Consider the following 15,856-nt stretch of genomic DNA (forward strand, 5'->3'; position numbering starts at 1 on the left):
CCATATTTCTGACTATCATTAAGCTTGGCGTTTTGTACTAAAATCAGTCTCTAATCTAGTTTGTCTGAACCTACCATCGAATCTCAGATTTAGGAATTCCATCTTCAAGTAGGAATCGTCAGATCCCTAAGAATATGACTATTGGATCAAGCAGATTTTTTAATTTATTTTCTGACATCCATTTAGTGTCTTTGACCAGAATTTTGACTGAATCTGATCCCTTGATTCTCTGTTATTTTAAATATTTGGAGATCTGGTTTAATTCCTTGGAAATCTGGTTATGTTCCTTACCTGTCATCCTGTCACAAGTTAATATTTCACTAGAATTCCCTGGTTTGGGATTTAGCACTGCATTAAAAGGGCATATCCAGTGCACGAGGCTCCTGCCACTGCGGGATCTAGGGAGGGTCATCATGTACGTAGTCTTACCCCCACTTTGCGGAGAGGCTGTTTCTTGACTGGAATCCACTTAGCACTGCATTACCTTATAACAAGCTTCATTGTAAATTTAGGTATACTAACCGCATATATGGAGTCAATAATGAGCATTACTCTTGCCTTAGAAATTACTTGGGGGGCCTGCTGCTTACGTGGTGGGCTAATGTAGAACTCAAGGATGTCTGGAGAGAGAATATTGAAACGGATATTAAACTATGAACTTGGCAGTGAAGGGAAAGTTACTGCATTAGGCTCTGTAAAGGGAGAGATTTGGGCTCTCTCTCTCTCTCTCTCTCTCTCTCTCTCTCTGAGGTTGAGTATGGTTAGAACAATTGCAATAAAAATCTAAATTGGAGTCTGGAGATATAGGAAGATAAGTGAGAGAGCGCAATGGTGTCAAAACCAAATTGAATCGTGAATTGTAAGATTAAATCTGATTTTGAAAAAAAAAAAAAAGAAATAAATAATTACAGATTTAGTTCAATGCATTCAATTTGTTTCATAGCCATGAATGTTGAATCAATGAGTATGTGCCCATACTGCGGCAAGATTAATGTTAATAATAAAAAATAACTAAGATTCACATGTCACCAGTGCAGTAGCATATAAGATCATCAATGATAAATAAGTAATAAGGAAATATTAAGTTCATGTTTGCTATGTAGGCTATGTTCCAAAGTTCAAATGTTCAATGATCGAAGAACCATAGTTGGTCATAATGTCAGATTGTCAATTTGTCATGCCTAAGTACCAAAAAGACGCCATATACAAAATACACCAATCTCCAAAGTTTAAATAACAAAAAAGAGTCTTTAGATGACTAAGTCCTATCCCCTCGAGTCTAATCCTTGTATTTTCCCTTGTTTCCCACAAAGGTGTGGTAAATGTGGGTCCGACATGTAATCCTCGGCATCAAGATCTTCCGGTTCGTCATTATCATAATCACAAAGATGAACTTCTTCAACCTCAATTCCTCCTTCCTCTTGTCTCTCCTATGGTTAAAATAATGACATGATGCTTGGGATAATAATGCGTACGCTAACCTGGTAGGATAGATTTAGCAAACTAACCCACAGGACAGAATAGCAGTGCCATAGAAGACCAGAAGTTAGGAGGGCTTAAACCAACAAAGAGAAAGAACTTAGATGATTCCTAAAAATTGGTCGAAGGTAGTTAGTTTCCTGCACAATGTATTCCCAAAATCTCAAGCACATCCAACAGTTGTATCAGTAGTAATAGGGGTAGACAGAAAATAGAAGCTTAGGGAAACCGGAAAATAGTAATTTCCCCAAAACAATAATAGTTTTCAAGTTCCAGATCTGATGAACCTCCGATTCTGGTCAAGTGTAGACCTCATAGAAAGGTAAAACTGGTCAAAATTTGGGCCCAATCCAAGGGTTGGATTGGCTGGAATCTTTGAAAGAAACTTGAGGTTAGAAGAGGACAGAAGCTAATATCGCAAGGCTGTAACAGAACAAAACTGGCCAGAAAATGAGGTTAGCAATAACTGAGATAAAACCAATAAGAATGGAAGGTATAAGAGTAGTTTCACACCCCTTAATACTGAATTTTAGAATACCTTTAACGTCACTCACACACGATTGTTTAGGTTGCTGAAACTGTGATAAAGATCGAGGAAGATAGAGGGAAAGGGGATATGACCTGGCTTCACCACCAAGGCCTGCGGTGGTGAACTTGGATTTGCTGCTGTTTCACCTTAGTAGCTTGCATCACATAAGAAGAGAACACAAAGTTGAATAGCCAAAAATAAAAAGAAGAGCATCAATATTAAGTTAAACCAAAGCTGAGTTCGACTCGTTCTGGAGATTTGGCCAGAAATCGACCATGAATTGGACGATTCATCAAACAATTTGATTGAGTCAGGCTGATTCAAAGCCATTTCCAACGCGGTGCCTTTTCTGAATCATTCTAGGGTTATTTCAAGTCAAATCAGATGATTCGAATTGTGAATCGGTCTGATTTGATAACATTGAGAGGGTAAATCAAACAACTGTAATAGGTTAAAAGAGGACCTGCATTGTAGGGAGGTGGTCTAAGAGTAAACCTGATGTATATCCACATCCATCATGGACTGCCGCAGGAGGAGAGCCCAGCCCAAAGTGGGCTAGTCGATCTCCAGTTAAAGCCCACTTAAGTCCACTTAAGTGGTTAGTAAAATATTAAGTTATTTCATTAAGTTAATAAGGCCCATTGGGCCCATCGATTATTCACTTAAGAGATTAAGTTATTAATGATTAATAAAGAGCCCATTGGGCCCATCGATTTCAATGTAACTTGCCCATTAGTGGCTGTTAGTTAAGTGACTAGTTATTACTTATTCCAATTAGGTTTCTAGTCTAGTCCTATTTGGAGTCCAACTCCTAGTCCTGTTATGACTGCTATTAGCTAGTTCTGCCCTCTATTTATAGAGGAACTCTTGTACTCTTATTTCTCAGACTTGAATAAAGAAAATTGCAGTCAACTTCTAACAGCCGAGAAGCTGTGGGTGAGATGCCTGGGCCTAGATAGCCACCCCACCCCCAATTCTCTTGGTCTTTTGTTCTGTTGTTTACTTCAGTTTTCTGTTCATTGCTTGCTGTTCCTATTTACTGCTATTGAGAGAAGTTCAGATCTGCTTAGAACCATCAGAACCAGAATCGGCCAGCCTTGATGATTGAGTTTTGAAGTCTGCGATCTCTCTCCTCTTCCCCATTCTGGAATCTGATTAGGCAGCCACTATTAGGGGGTGTTCTAGACTGCTATAGGACCACTCAGTCCTCTTCTGGAAGCTGTCCAGGAAGTCCAGCTACTGTCTCTGCAGAATCCTCACATTCTCTCTCTCTCTCTTAGGTCTGAATTCAAGAAAGTGAATAACTCCATCACCAGCCGTCAGAAGCCTTTGTTATTTGGGGGGTTTTTATACCCTTACTAGGACCTACAATTGACCAGGATTGCAGCTCAATCTGAGCCTCACAGACCTAGTCGCTTTCTCTCTCCTAACCGATTGGGTTTGTCTGGGTTTTTATGCACTGATTTGTCTTTTCTGCTGGAGGGTTAGTTCTGGTTTATTTCCTTTGTTTCCAAGTTCTATCTCTGTTTGTTATCAAGTTAGTTTGGTTCTTGAGTTGTCTTGTTTGGAGTTGTAATACAATGGGGGTAGTTTACTTGTAACCTACTTCTACATCAAAACCTTGAAGAATTGTAGAAGGACTTCTTTAGTCAACTTTAAGCGTCGCAGTTGAGGACTAATCTAATGTTTGATCCATGCAGGGAAGCACTATTGGATCCATCACTTTCTAAGTATTCAGTTATCATTGAGGACTAATCTAATGTTTGATCCATGCAGGGAAGCACTATTGGATCCATTACTTTCTAAGTATTCAGTTATCATTGTTGATGAAGCTCATGAGAGAACTGTCCACACTGATGTGTTACTAGGCTTGTTGAAAAATGTACAAAAAGTGAGATCACATACCACAAACCAACATGCTTATCTTGAAAAGATGAAAGTTCACCATGGAACAAGTCTGAAAAAAGAAACTGATGCTCAGAACTTCAGTTCTCTGAAGTCATGCCAGGGTACAAAACTTCCTCCACTGAAGTTGATCATAATGTCAGCAAGTTTGGATGCAAAAGGTTTCTCTGAATACTTTGAGGGTGCAAGAGCTGTTCATATTCAAGGGCGACCATACCCTATAGATATACTTTATACCCATTACGCTGAGCCAGATTACCTAGATGCAACCTTGATTACTATTTTTCAGGTATTTTACGTTACAACGTTATGTTTTTCATCCTTTACTTTAGTAGTTAGTCTAAAATTTATATTTGGGCTTTATGATTTTGAAACTGGCTTTGTTGAGTAATACTTAGTCAAGGAACCATCAGCCTTTAATAGATTACTAAAGCAATTTAAAATTTTTAAATAATTTTGGTCTGGTGCTGAATTTATTTTATTAATTTTGATTTTATAGCAAGAAACTTCACTTCAATATGCATGCACCTGGCTTTGTTTCTTGAGTCCTTAAGTCGAGTTTCCTTATTGGGTTTTGCATCATGAACCTAGTTTGATGGTTTTTTTTATTTTTCTATTTTTTAAATGAATAAAAGATTATCTTGAGTTTTCCACAGAAGTTTTACTTGTTTTGCAAATTTGATTGTTATGATCTTTTTATTACAATATAAGATTAATTTCTCTCTATTCTTTTGTAGATTCATTTGGAGGAGGGCCCTGGCGATATACTTGTATTCTTAACTGGGCAAGAAGAGATTGAATCTGTAGAGAGACTTATCCAAGAGCGAGTTCAACAATTACCAGAAGAGACACAAAAGCTTTTGACTTGTCCTATATTTTCGTCTCTTCCCTCAGAGCAGCAAATGCAAGTTTTTAGGCCGGCACCCTCTGGGTTTCGTAAGGTAGCTGTGATGTTATGTGTTAATTTTCTTTTGATGGTCTGAATATGTACCAAGGGGCATAGAGATATATTTATTTTTTCCTTAGCTATGCTTGTTTGGATTTTTGATGGCTTTGTGCCTTTGTGGTTTAGGGAAAAAGGAGGAGGGAGGTTATTGAATGATGTAACATGCATGTGGGTGGATGAATATGACCTAGCTGTCTTACCTGTGCCTACCATAAGCCTGCTGCAATTTTCTGTCAGTGGGGATACATATGTATGCAACTAAAGAGATTGTCTGAGCCAAAAATTGGCTTTTGATGAAAGCACTGATTTTTCCTTCCAGCTTCAGCCGCCATCTAACATTAGTTCTCGGGTTATAATTTTTTGCTTTCCCTTTGAGAGGGGGGATTATATTAATTTTCATGTCCATGGTATATCCATTCATATGCTCAAACATTGCTTGCTACAAAATATCAAATTCATGTGGATATTGTTGTGGGATCATATGAAGGGGATATGATTATGTTATACATAATCAATTAATTGATTCAATGAATTACTCGTAGTTGTAACAGTTTGGACCTGAATGGGTCTCATAAATAACAAATGTTCAGCCATCTGGTTCCTTAAAGAACCTGGTGATGATTCAAGCAAGTCACCTGGAACTGAAGTAAAAGCTATAATAATGGGTATATATATACCCATTATTGTAATGACTGGCACATGTCACTGTGCCTCTTTGTTTTATTTTTCTTCAATTATTTTATTTGTACAGTTTTTCATTATGCCATGCGTGTTCTCTTTCCCTTCTGTTTATTTATTTGGTGAAAAAACTGTGCGATTTTGAAAGGGTTACGTAGTCTGCTTTTACAACTTGGATATAGATTGTAGTTTGCAAGGAGTTTCTTGCTGTACATTTGCGTTTATAAACTTATTTGTTATTTATCAAATAGAAAACCCTTGGATATAGATTATAGGTTGCTGGGAGTTTCTTCCTGTACATTTGCGTTTATAAAATTATTTGTTATTTATCAAATTAAAAACCCTTGAAGAAGATATAAGCCAGGAAACTGGATAAAGCTTTCAACACGAGTCAAAGGTTCTTGTTGTATTGCGTATTACTGTGGCCAGTTTTTGTACCTTGGTAATGCATTGTCTTTCCGCTTGTGACATCATTTGAATCACCAGTTAATATATTTTTTCGATGTGTAGGTGATACTGGCAACAAATATAGCTGAAACCTCAGTCACGATTCCTAGAATCAAATATGTTATAGACCCTGGATTCGTGAAAGCGCGTAGCTACAACCCACTTACAGGGATCGAGTCGTTAATTGTAATTCCAACTTCAAAAGCTCAGGCTCTTCAGAGGAGGTATACCTGCTAGATCATGTTTATGCTTGTGCTTATAAAGACAATCAAAAATAGATGTTGGAAAGTTTGAATCATAGCTGCCTCATTAATATATTCAATATTGTAGGAGAAATGTGCATGATTATTTAAACACTGGTATTGCAGTCTGGATCTCTCTTGGCCAATACCAATTCAGATCAGTATGGAGTGGATGATGTAGTGAGCAAAATCCTGATACTGCTACTGGCTTAGTCTTTCAACCCTACATGATAGATCAGTTTGCTACCGCCTGATACAGTGCATATTGGACAATCTGTCAGATATTTAAAACCATTTGGTTTGATTGATAAGTAATCCTATCAATTTCAACGTTCATTCAATAAATAAGGGCAGAATAAATGTATTAGTGTTGTTATGCAACCTGGGAATTTTCAATCTCAGAACATGAAACTCAATAAGGAATGACTGCTGACTATAAATAAAATGCAGAAATCATTCAGAAACTGTTCTTTTTTTGTGTGGGGGTGGGGGAGATTCATATTATGTACGTATAGGTAAATAGGATTCAGGCAATTTGTCAATCAATATTGCAAAGCGGTTCATGAATAACACATTTCCATCCATTTGCTCCATCTTTGGCCTAACTGCATCCTACTCATTATTTTATGAACCCTTGGTTGTATGCCTTTTCCATAATCGAGCTTATGCACAAAACCTGGAATTCCACTTAATCTTGAGTCAAAATTTTCTCATTTGCAGTGACCACACCATCTCTCCCTCATGCGACCTTTTGAAAAATAATCCTTGAGGGGAAAATGGCACATCCCAAGCCCCCTTGAATTCTCAAGCACCTTGGAGCTAATCTTATAGGATCAGTCCATAAGGTTTATTGGCTTATAATCCTTCCAACTTTTCATCCTCTCCTTTGGAAAGAGAAAAGTATAGGTGGCGTTGCCCCCTTGATTCCAAATAGCTATCTTTGTAGAGTTCCCGGAATACCATCATAAATTCATAATATCTAACAATGCTCAAGGTATGCAATGTTAAAACCATCCGTTCACAAAGATTTATTCCCTTTCTTAACATCCAAAGCGTTTTTTGAATTGTTCTCAGCAAGGGATGCTCCAACCATTCCATAAAATCATCACCAATGAAATTGAGAAACGATTCCTTTTTAGGTTGCTTTCCTGAGAAGATTCACTGCGTATCTGCAAACTGCATCTGTATCTTCGACAATGATGTCTTGCACATGAAATCTATCAGGAGCTGAACTTTTGTTCTGCACTTTGATATGCTATGGCGGAATATAGTGTTATTATTGCGTTTACCCACTGAATCCGTTGCTTTTGCCTAAAACTATCCTGTCATTTATTTGTAGCTAACTCTTTCTTTAAAAACTGTGTGATCAGTCAAACTGATGCAATTTGTACCCTGACAAAGACTGGACAATTTGGACTCCTGGGATGGATGAATGGTTAGAGCAATGAGATTGGGTGGGTCACCTGTGGCAACTCTCTGTCTTTCTGTCCCCCTTACCCCCCTTCCTTTATTGGAGAAACAAGTGGTAGTCGGCTGGAGACTAGGCAGGGTGCAAAAGAGGAGTGAGAGGCAGGCTCATCCTTTTTTTTTTTCTGATGGATGAGGCAGGCTTTTCTTTATCTCCCCCAACTTTTTTAAGACTTTGTTTTTCTAGTTAAAAATCATTGAGAAACTTGTCCTTTTTCATTCCAGAAAAAAAGCCCACCATTTTTGACAAGTGATTCTGATAAAAACTTTCACATACAAATATACACATACAGTTGCATACATTTGCACTTGTTTAGCTGTATTGTCATTGTTGTCTGTTTAATGCAGTGGTCGTGCAGGGCGTGAAGGACCTGGGAAGTGCTTCCGACTTTACCCAGAGAGTGAATTTAGTAAGCTTAGGGATTCAACTGTGCCAGAGATCAGGCGATGCAACCTTTCCAATGTCATATTACAGCTAAAAGCTTTGGGTGTTGATGATATTATTGGGTTTGATTTCATGGAAAAGCCATCAAGGTGAGTGGGGGAACTTGAACCTTGCATTGCTTTCACCACCATTTTTGTAATTTTATTGACTTCTAAACATATTATACCTTCACCAGAATTATGCTGGATTTGTGACTGAGCCTGCTTATAGTTGGAAATAACCCCTTTCTAATCCTTGCTAGCAAAGAAGTCAATTTTCTCCCTTTTTTTTTTTTTCCTTGTGGGGTGGGCCAATTGTAAGATACTGAACATACTGGGCTTAAGATGAAGTAAAAGTTATTAGGATATTTGAGCCTTGTCTTGACGAGGACTTGATTCTTTGTTTATTTGATTTTGTTTCTAATTTATGTATACTACTATAAACAGAATTTGAAGGGGCAAGAAACCTCAACTACAACCCAGGGAAACTTAAACAAAAAAAAAAAAAAAGGGCAGTACCCAGTGCATGAGGCTCTTACCACTGTGGGGTCTGGGGGAGTGTCATAATGTAGATAGCCTTACCCCTGCTTCTCAGAGAGGCTGTTTCCCAACTCGAACCCGTGACCACTTTGCAATCATACCGTTGCATGATGTCTGCCTTCTACAACCAAAAACTATTCAAAAGGGCGTACCTCTACAACCTAGGGAAAGTAACATACAAACTAAGATTATAAAAAACCCAAAACCACAAAGGTGTTTAGAACCAACACACATGCGCTTGCATACTGTATAGTGCATAGACACAAAACTCGTTTTCTAATTAAGAAGTCCTTGGAGTGAAGATCCGTCAAACAGATAGTCGAATTTCCAGAGGTTGAAGATCAAAAGAGAAGGAAGTCTCTAGCTTTCGGATAACTCTAGGGACCATTAATCTCATCCCCAAAGATTCTGCCACTCCTTTCTCGGAAGCTGATAACATACCATAGTGAAGCATACTCCGTAACAGACACCTTCTATTCTTGACATAGTTGTCAAGTCGTCACCTAGGCGTTTAGGCTCTTTCTTGGATCTAAGGCGACAACACACCTTGTTGACACTTTATGAGTTTACGTTGATTTATGTTTATTGCGTTGTTTTTCTATGAATATGCTTATATTATATCCTATGCTTTGTCTATTGTATGTTGATTTTCTCATATTAGGTCATACTAGCTAATTATATCATATTGCATTGGTGTTTCTTCTCTGTTGCATATAAGCATAATTATATAAAATTATCATTTCTGTAATCTATATTACATATAGTCATATACTGCATGCGTAGGGTGCCCATGCAACGACTTGGCGGGCACCTTGTTGCCTAGGCATCCCTACAATGCCTTGTGTCACCTAGCCGCGTTGACAATCTACGATTCTTGAAAGCCCTTATGTGCCAATCAGTGAAGATAGACTACCATCCCAAGTGTTTAATGAACTCCAAAGTGAGAAGAATTCAGAGCATTACCTTCTTTCCAAAACATAATGATTAAAAAATGGTTAAGGACTACCCATCGTCCTGGTAAATCTGTCTCTGATGAGTTCCATTCGCATTTGGATGCAATGGTCCAGTGCCAGAGCCAACTGTGCAAAAGAGAAGGCCATCTTAGTAGGCACTGGGGATTACAATATCACTTTAGCCATCGAAGAAAGACAAAAAGCATCTTTTGCTTCTTCCAATTGGTTGGCTAGATTAAATTGAATCTAAGTGTCTTTGAGATTTGTCATGAAGATAACTGTATGGCTTTTTAATTTCCTGAACACTTATGTTCACTACATTTATCTCTCTACTGTCTAGTAGCTTATTGTCGACTTCAACTAAAAATTTTAGTGCTGTTTCCTTCAAGATATTTCCTGTTTGGAATCGAATTATTTATTTGTTAGCTTTATTCAAGTCTTCTACAATACTGAACAGGACGGCTATTGTCAAATCTCTGGAGCAATTATTCTTGCTTGGTGCTCTTACTGATGATTATAAATTGGCAAACCCGATTGGGCATCAAATGGCCCGGTTGCCCTTGGACCCTATCTATTCCAGAGCTCTGATCTTAGCAAGTGACTTTAATTGCTTAGAAGAAATGTTGATAACAGTTGCTATGCTTTCAGTGGAATCCATTTTTTATGCCCCTCGTGATAAATTAGAAGAGGTATGTGCCATTAACCCCGTTCACTGTAGAATGCATGTTTTCTTATTTATCAACTAAAAGTATGTTCTTATTAGGTTCTCAGGTTGTTGTCTTATGAATGATGATTAATTACTTATATTTTCCCCACCATTAGATTCTTTGAGGAGACATACTCAGCCTCAATTTCAGCCTCAGCCTTTAGAGTCCCTCAGTAGAGCCAAAAATTTGAGAGTTCCCCAGAGCCATCATCCTTCTTCAAGATATGATTGACAGTTCCTGTAGAGAGTTCATTCAGTCTCTAACTCCCATGCAATGATTCCAATCTTTGAAAAAGAATTAAGGAAGCGCCCAACCACTAAGGTTCACATGGTCTGTCTTGTTAAGGCTACCTTGGCATACTATTTCTTCAAATGGGTAGTTTTCACAATTCTGTTGCTAGAACTTTAAACATAATTCCCTGAGATAAAACAAGGATGAAATATAGTTTCCTTGATTGATAAATCTGAATGCTTGCATCTGAAGAGATAAAGAATGAATATTCTGGTTGGACATTCGGATTCATAGGCAACTCCTGGGGGTCTTTGATCTTTGTGACAAAGCCCATTTTGCCTGTGAAAATTGCTCTATTCCAATTTCTAATTCAATTCAATTCTGACATAATATTCTATTAGTAGAATTACTAGGAATGGTAACATTTTTCCTCTGTTGGCAGGCAAGAGCTGCATGGAAAAGGTTTGCAAGCTTAGAGGGGGACCATCTCACCTTGGTGAACGTATATCGTGCTTCTATAGAGAGTTTGGGGAAGACCAAAATTGCAAACTATAGAGACAAAGTAACTGAGAAGGGCTTGAGGAAATGGTGCCTGGAAAATTTCATTAATTACCGTTCCCTTCTCCATGCTTTAGACATTCGCAGGTTGGCATTATGTTCTTGTGTGCTAAAGAGTCTGAATAACCTGTTCACTGCTGTTGCTGTTGCTTTTTTTTTTCTAAAGTACCTAATTTGTGAATAAGGTTGGTAAAAATGTGAATACCATTACCAGTGAAGGACTGAAGGTTGGTTCTCGCAGATGAATCTCAAATGGCAATTCTGCAGGTTTAGGCACTTAAGTGACAGTGTTGAATCTTTCTGGCCTCTTCCCATTTGCCATTGGTTTCTCTCATGCGCACACGCTTGCACGTGTGCTTCTTATTGGCTCACTGATATTCTAAAATTCCTTGTTCAATACTATGTTGGGTTTAATTCTCAAGATGTTGAACTACTTTGGGACATGTAGAACCAGGTGCACTTTGAAGTCACTGTTTCCTGTATGAGCATATCCGTTTGAGATGGTTCAAATAACATTTTTTGTGCCCATTAAAGTGGGAGAATATGTTAGATTGTCACTCACCTGTTCCTTTTAAATTACACAAACAGCAGGAGGGTAACAGCATAGCATTTGATGGATCCCATTAATTGATCTTCCATCGCAAGACTAGTCGAAATGTTCCGTGTTACCAATCTTGTTTTTCTTAAGGCACGAATTCTTGCTCACTTATATGCTCTTTTGCAGTCAAATACGAGGTCATGTTGAGCAAATGAGTCTTCGCATTGCTTCTTGTGGAGATGACATGCTTCAGTTCCGTAGATGCCTTGCTGCTTCATTTTTCCTCAATGCAGCATTGAAGCAGCCTGATGGATCATACAGGTATAGAAACACCATTGTATGGTGAGACTTATTTTTTGCCTAGTGACTCATGATTTCATGCAAAATTCTTTGCCAGTAGAAAATGTATTAGTTTCTGAAGAGGTGGTCATGACTTTCCAATTTCCGCAGAAGCGTTCAAAAGTTCTCTTTCCTGATAACTCGTCTTCATGCCTTTGTTTGAATATTCTCAGGGCTTTGGCAAGTAGTCAGCTCGTGCAAATCCATCCTTCTTCAATGTTATTCCGGATGAAGCCAGAGTGCATTATTTTCAATGAACTGGTTAAAACAAATCATAATTATATCCGCAATGTAACGAGGATTGACCCATTATGGTTACCTGAATTGGCTCCTCAATACTATGCTACACAGAACTAGGGATTGTGGTTCAAATTCTGACAGGTATGTGTCATGTGCCAAGGTTTTGATGGTTACTTTCTGTCTTATGAGTGGATGCTAAACGAATCACATCACCAGAATTCTTTTATTATATCTGAATTATAGTGCCACTATGTCTTGGTTCAAGAGGGGGGGTGGGGAGCCTGTGGTGCAACGGTTAAGTTGTGCTATTGCAACATGTTGGTCACAGGTTTGAAACTTGGAAACAGCCTCTCCTACAAAGCAAGGGGTAAGACTGCATACATTTGCCCCTCCCAGACCCTACAGTAGCGGGAGCCTCGTGCACTAGTTGCTTTGTCTTGGATCAAGCTATTAGCTAACATAAAATGAAAGTGAGAATAGCCAAGTTCTTTGAAAAAGAAATGCTTCGTACACAATGATCTGTCTTGGATCAAGCTTTTAGCTAACATAAAATGTAAGTGAGAATAGCCAAGTTCTTTGAAAAAGAAATGCTTCGTACACAATGATCTGTAGTGGGGCTGTTGTTTATCTCCTACGTTAAAAATTTACTTTGTTAGATAGTCCTCAATACTTGTTTTATTTACTTGCCCCACCCAGACCCACTTACTAAATCATTTAGTCTCGCCGCTAGTAGCCATGCTACCTTCTTTGGCCCTACCTTACACACCATATGCCTCGACATTTTATTAATTAATAAATACTAACTACTATATGACATGTGGGATGTTGAGCCCATAATTTACCTTGTATTTTATACAAGTTTCACGGTATCGGGTTTCGACCTCTAGGGAGCCCGAAATTTCGTGGAAACCTAGAAAATTTCGAGGATACCGGGGATTTTTTTTTCCGGTATGGTGGTAACTTAGGTTTCGACCCCCAAACAATGCTTTTTTTTTTCTGTCTGATTTTTTGTATACAACCTATTTTAAACATTTCTAATACATTCATATCATTAGTTTCATTAAAAAAAAAAAAAAAAGTCTTACTTGTGTGGTGAGCCAAAGGATCGATAATCATTACGCTGACTTGTTGGCCTAAATTCTGAAACTTTACTACATAATGACTATATATAATCTACAATCTACATCAAAACATAAGACAATCCAAATGATCCAAAATAAATTAAAATATTACATCATCAACAGTTATCTATCAATACTCAACAGTAGTGACTCAATTACTCAACACTCGAAAGTAGTGACTCAATTCCGAGTAAAGTGTCTAGGTGGTTCCATTCAAGTACTGACTCACTACCCTCAAGGCACGCATGTTATCTTTTCTAACATTATTTAGTAAGCCATTTATACCTTATATCATAAAAAATCAACATTAAGCCACATCAAGTCATTAAAATCAACATTTTGCCACATCAAATCATAAAAAATTAATATTAAGTCACATTAAGTTATAAAGAATCAACATTTAGAGAAATGCTCTTGTTCTATAACAGGTTTGATTGCTCAAATGATTTTTATTTTTACATGAGACTTTTTGTATTAGGTATAACATAAAACCAACTTTCCAACAAGTCTAAGATTATTTAAATCTGAGTTGTAATGACATAGTTATGCTCCGGTCAAACTTATTTTAAAGTGCGCGAATGCTATTAAAATCACCTAAATGAAAATAATTTTAGGGATATCAAAACAAAAGATTATTTTACTGGACTATTGGTTTTTAGCAATGTTTTAACATTATAGGATTTATAAAATTTTCATAATTGAGAAAAACTCCAGCATTTAAAAGTTGAAAATCGTCCCTATAACCAAAATCTAGTTTTTGTTCTTGGATTGGGGGTTGACTTTTTATCCTTTAGGAATTTGATTTTTAAACTATTTTTATTGGATTAAAAAAGGGGATATTTCATTATTTATGAATAATATATTAAGTAAATGAAATAATATTTGGTATAAATAAATGCCAAAAAATGAAAATCTCCATTGTTTCCCCAAGTTTCCCACACTTGGAAGAAAAAATGCACAAGAGAAGGTCGAAATTTCCCATATTTCGGTCGAAACATGGGAAACCTGGTTGAAACCTGTCGAAACCAGGTCGAAACAGGTGATTTTTTAAAATCCCCTAAGGTTTCGTTTCGACCTTGGTCAATACTCAATACCTTTGAAACATGCGAAATTTCGCATGTTTCGCTCGAGTTCTCGAACCATGATTTTATATGAGAACTTTCCAAACATAGTAAACTCTTTATATGAGCAGTGCATGACTAGAATGATTGGCCTCGGTTTCCTGCAACATCCTAGCCTATATTGACATGAATATTCTGAGACTCTTTTCACATAGTTAGGAGCATGATTATGGTACCACACTTTGGACCGCATTGGTCAGAAATGAAGCCAATGGAACAAAATGCCCTACAACCAAAATTTCAAATTTATATTTTTTCCAAGATTTTAGTATCTTAAAACATATGAGCAAGATATTATGATTAGAATTCCTGTTAAGTTTCCAAAACTTACTGAATGAGGGCTCAGCTTAACCCACCAGTTTTTCCTAGGTCTGGTTGGCTCTCCGTAATCATACACTTGCAGGTTTGGGTTGAGCATTTTCCAGTGAGACCCAAATTTAGGTGGATCCATTGCCACTTGTATCTCTTACATGACCTGTAAGAATGTATTGATCGATTATTGACTAGTGATATGGGAAATATTTTCCTTTATATCACTAGATGTTTTCTGCCCTTCCTTCTATATTAAAGTATTTCTAGATCGAAGAGGTAAATTATAAAATTTGCACGTAAAGTTTAAATTCCTGCCAAAAACTTATGCTAAGGAGGGTAAGATATGAAATATGATAAGTATATAATAAACCCCGATCAACATGATCTCTAGAATGTTCTGTGTCTACATTTGCAGTCGTATTTTTTGGATGCGTTTTTGCCTTTTTGAGGGAAGCTTTAGGTACTATGGAATATCTATCATTCATCAAGATGGATTTCCCCAATGCTCTTAGCTACTGAGTAATCTTTGCATGGTCTCTAGGCTATTTGCATAGAGAGGGAAGAGAGAGAGAGAGTGGCAGCGGTGGTGATGGTTAGGGTTAGGGTTTCTTATAGAAGGAGAAAGGGAGAAAAGGTTTTCTCTCTGACCTGCTCTGATATCATGAAGAATTGGGAAGAATGTGAATTGTGCCATTTTCTTATAGAAGGAGAAAGGGAGAAAAGGTTTTCTCTCTGACCTGCTCTGATATCATGAAGAATTGGGAAGAATGTGACTTGTGCCAATAATGAGCACAAGCCTCTCTATTTATAAATAAACAAAACCCTAGAGTGGGCTTAAGGGTCTATTTGGATAATACTCCTAAAACCCATTATTACAAAATAACTCGTTATTCAATATAGTTTTTCCATTTTTCTTTCCCTCATTTTAGCTACTGTATAGATATCTTTTTCCCATTCCTTTGTGCTCAAATTTGTATGGAGATCCTCATATTTCTTAGTCTTTGTTTTGTCTACTATCTTCTTAGCTTCATTTTTTAGCAAATTTATACATTTTTAAATACTTTTCATCCTTGGTCTTTT

At 37.4% G+C, this 15,856-nt stretch overlaps 1 protein-coding gene across 1 annotated transcript in view; it reads left to right on the forward strand.

Moving 5' to 3' along the window:
* LOC122077941 (pre-mRNA-splicing factor ATP-dependent RNA helicase DEAH10) overlaps positions 1-15,856 on the forward strand; it is a 28,533-nt gene that overhangs the window by 4,723 nt on the left and 7,954 nt on the right. The window contains exons 4-11 of the mRNA XM_042643829.1: positions 3,785-4,202; positions 4,651-4,854; positions 6,048-6,208; positions 8,042-8,227; positions 10,067-10,298; positions 10,990-11,192; positions 11,830-11,964; positions 12,156-12,363. Of these exons, the coding sequence (XP_042499763.1) occupies positions 3,785-4,202; positions 4,651-4,854; positions 6,048-6,208; positions 8,042-8,227; positions 10,067-10,298; positions 10,990-11,192; positions 11,830-11,964; positions 12,156-12,339 (1,723 nt within the window). The 3' untranslated portion in view covers positions 12,340-12,363. The remainder of the gene's footprint in view (positions 1-3,784; positions 4,203-4,650; positions 4,855-6,047; positions 6,209-8,041; positions 8,228-10,066; positions 10,299-10,989; positions 11,193-11,829; positions 11,965-12,155; positions 12,364-15,856) is intronic.

This window comes from Macadamia integrifolia, chromosome 5 (assembly GCF_013358625.1).
Source record: "Macadamia integrifolia cultivar HAES 741 chromosome 5, SCU_Mint_v3, whole genome shotgun sequence".
Taxonomy (NCBI): Eukaryota; Viridiplantae; Streptophyta; class Magnoliopsida; order Proteales; family Proteaceae; genus Macadamia; species Macadamia integrifolia.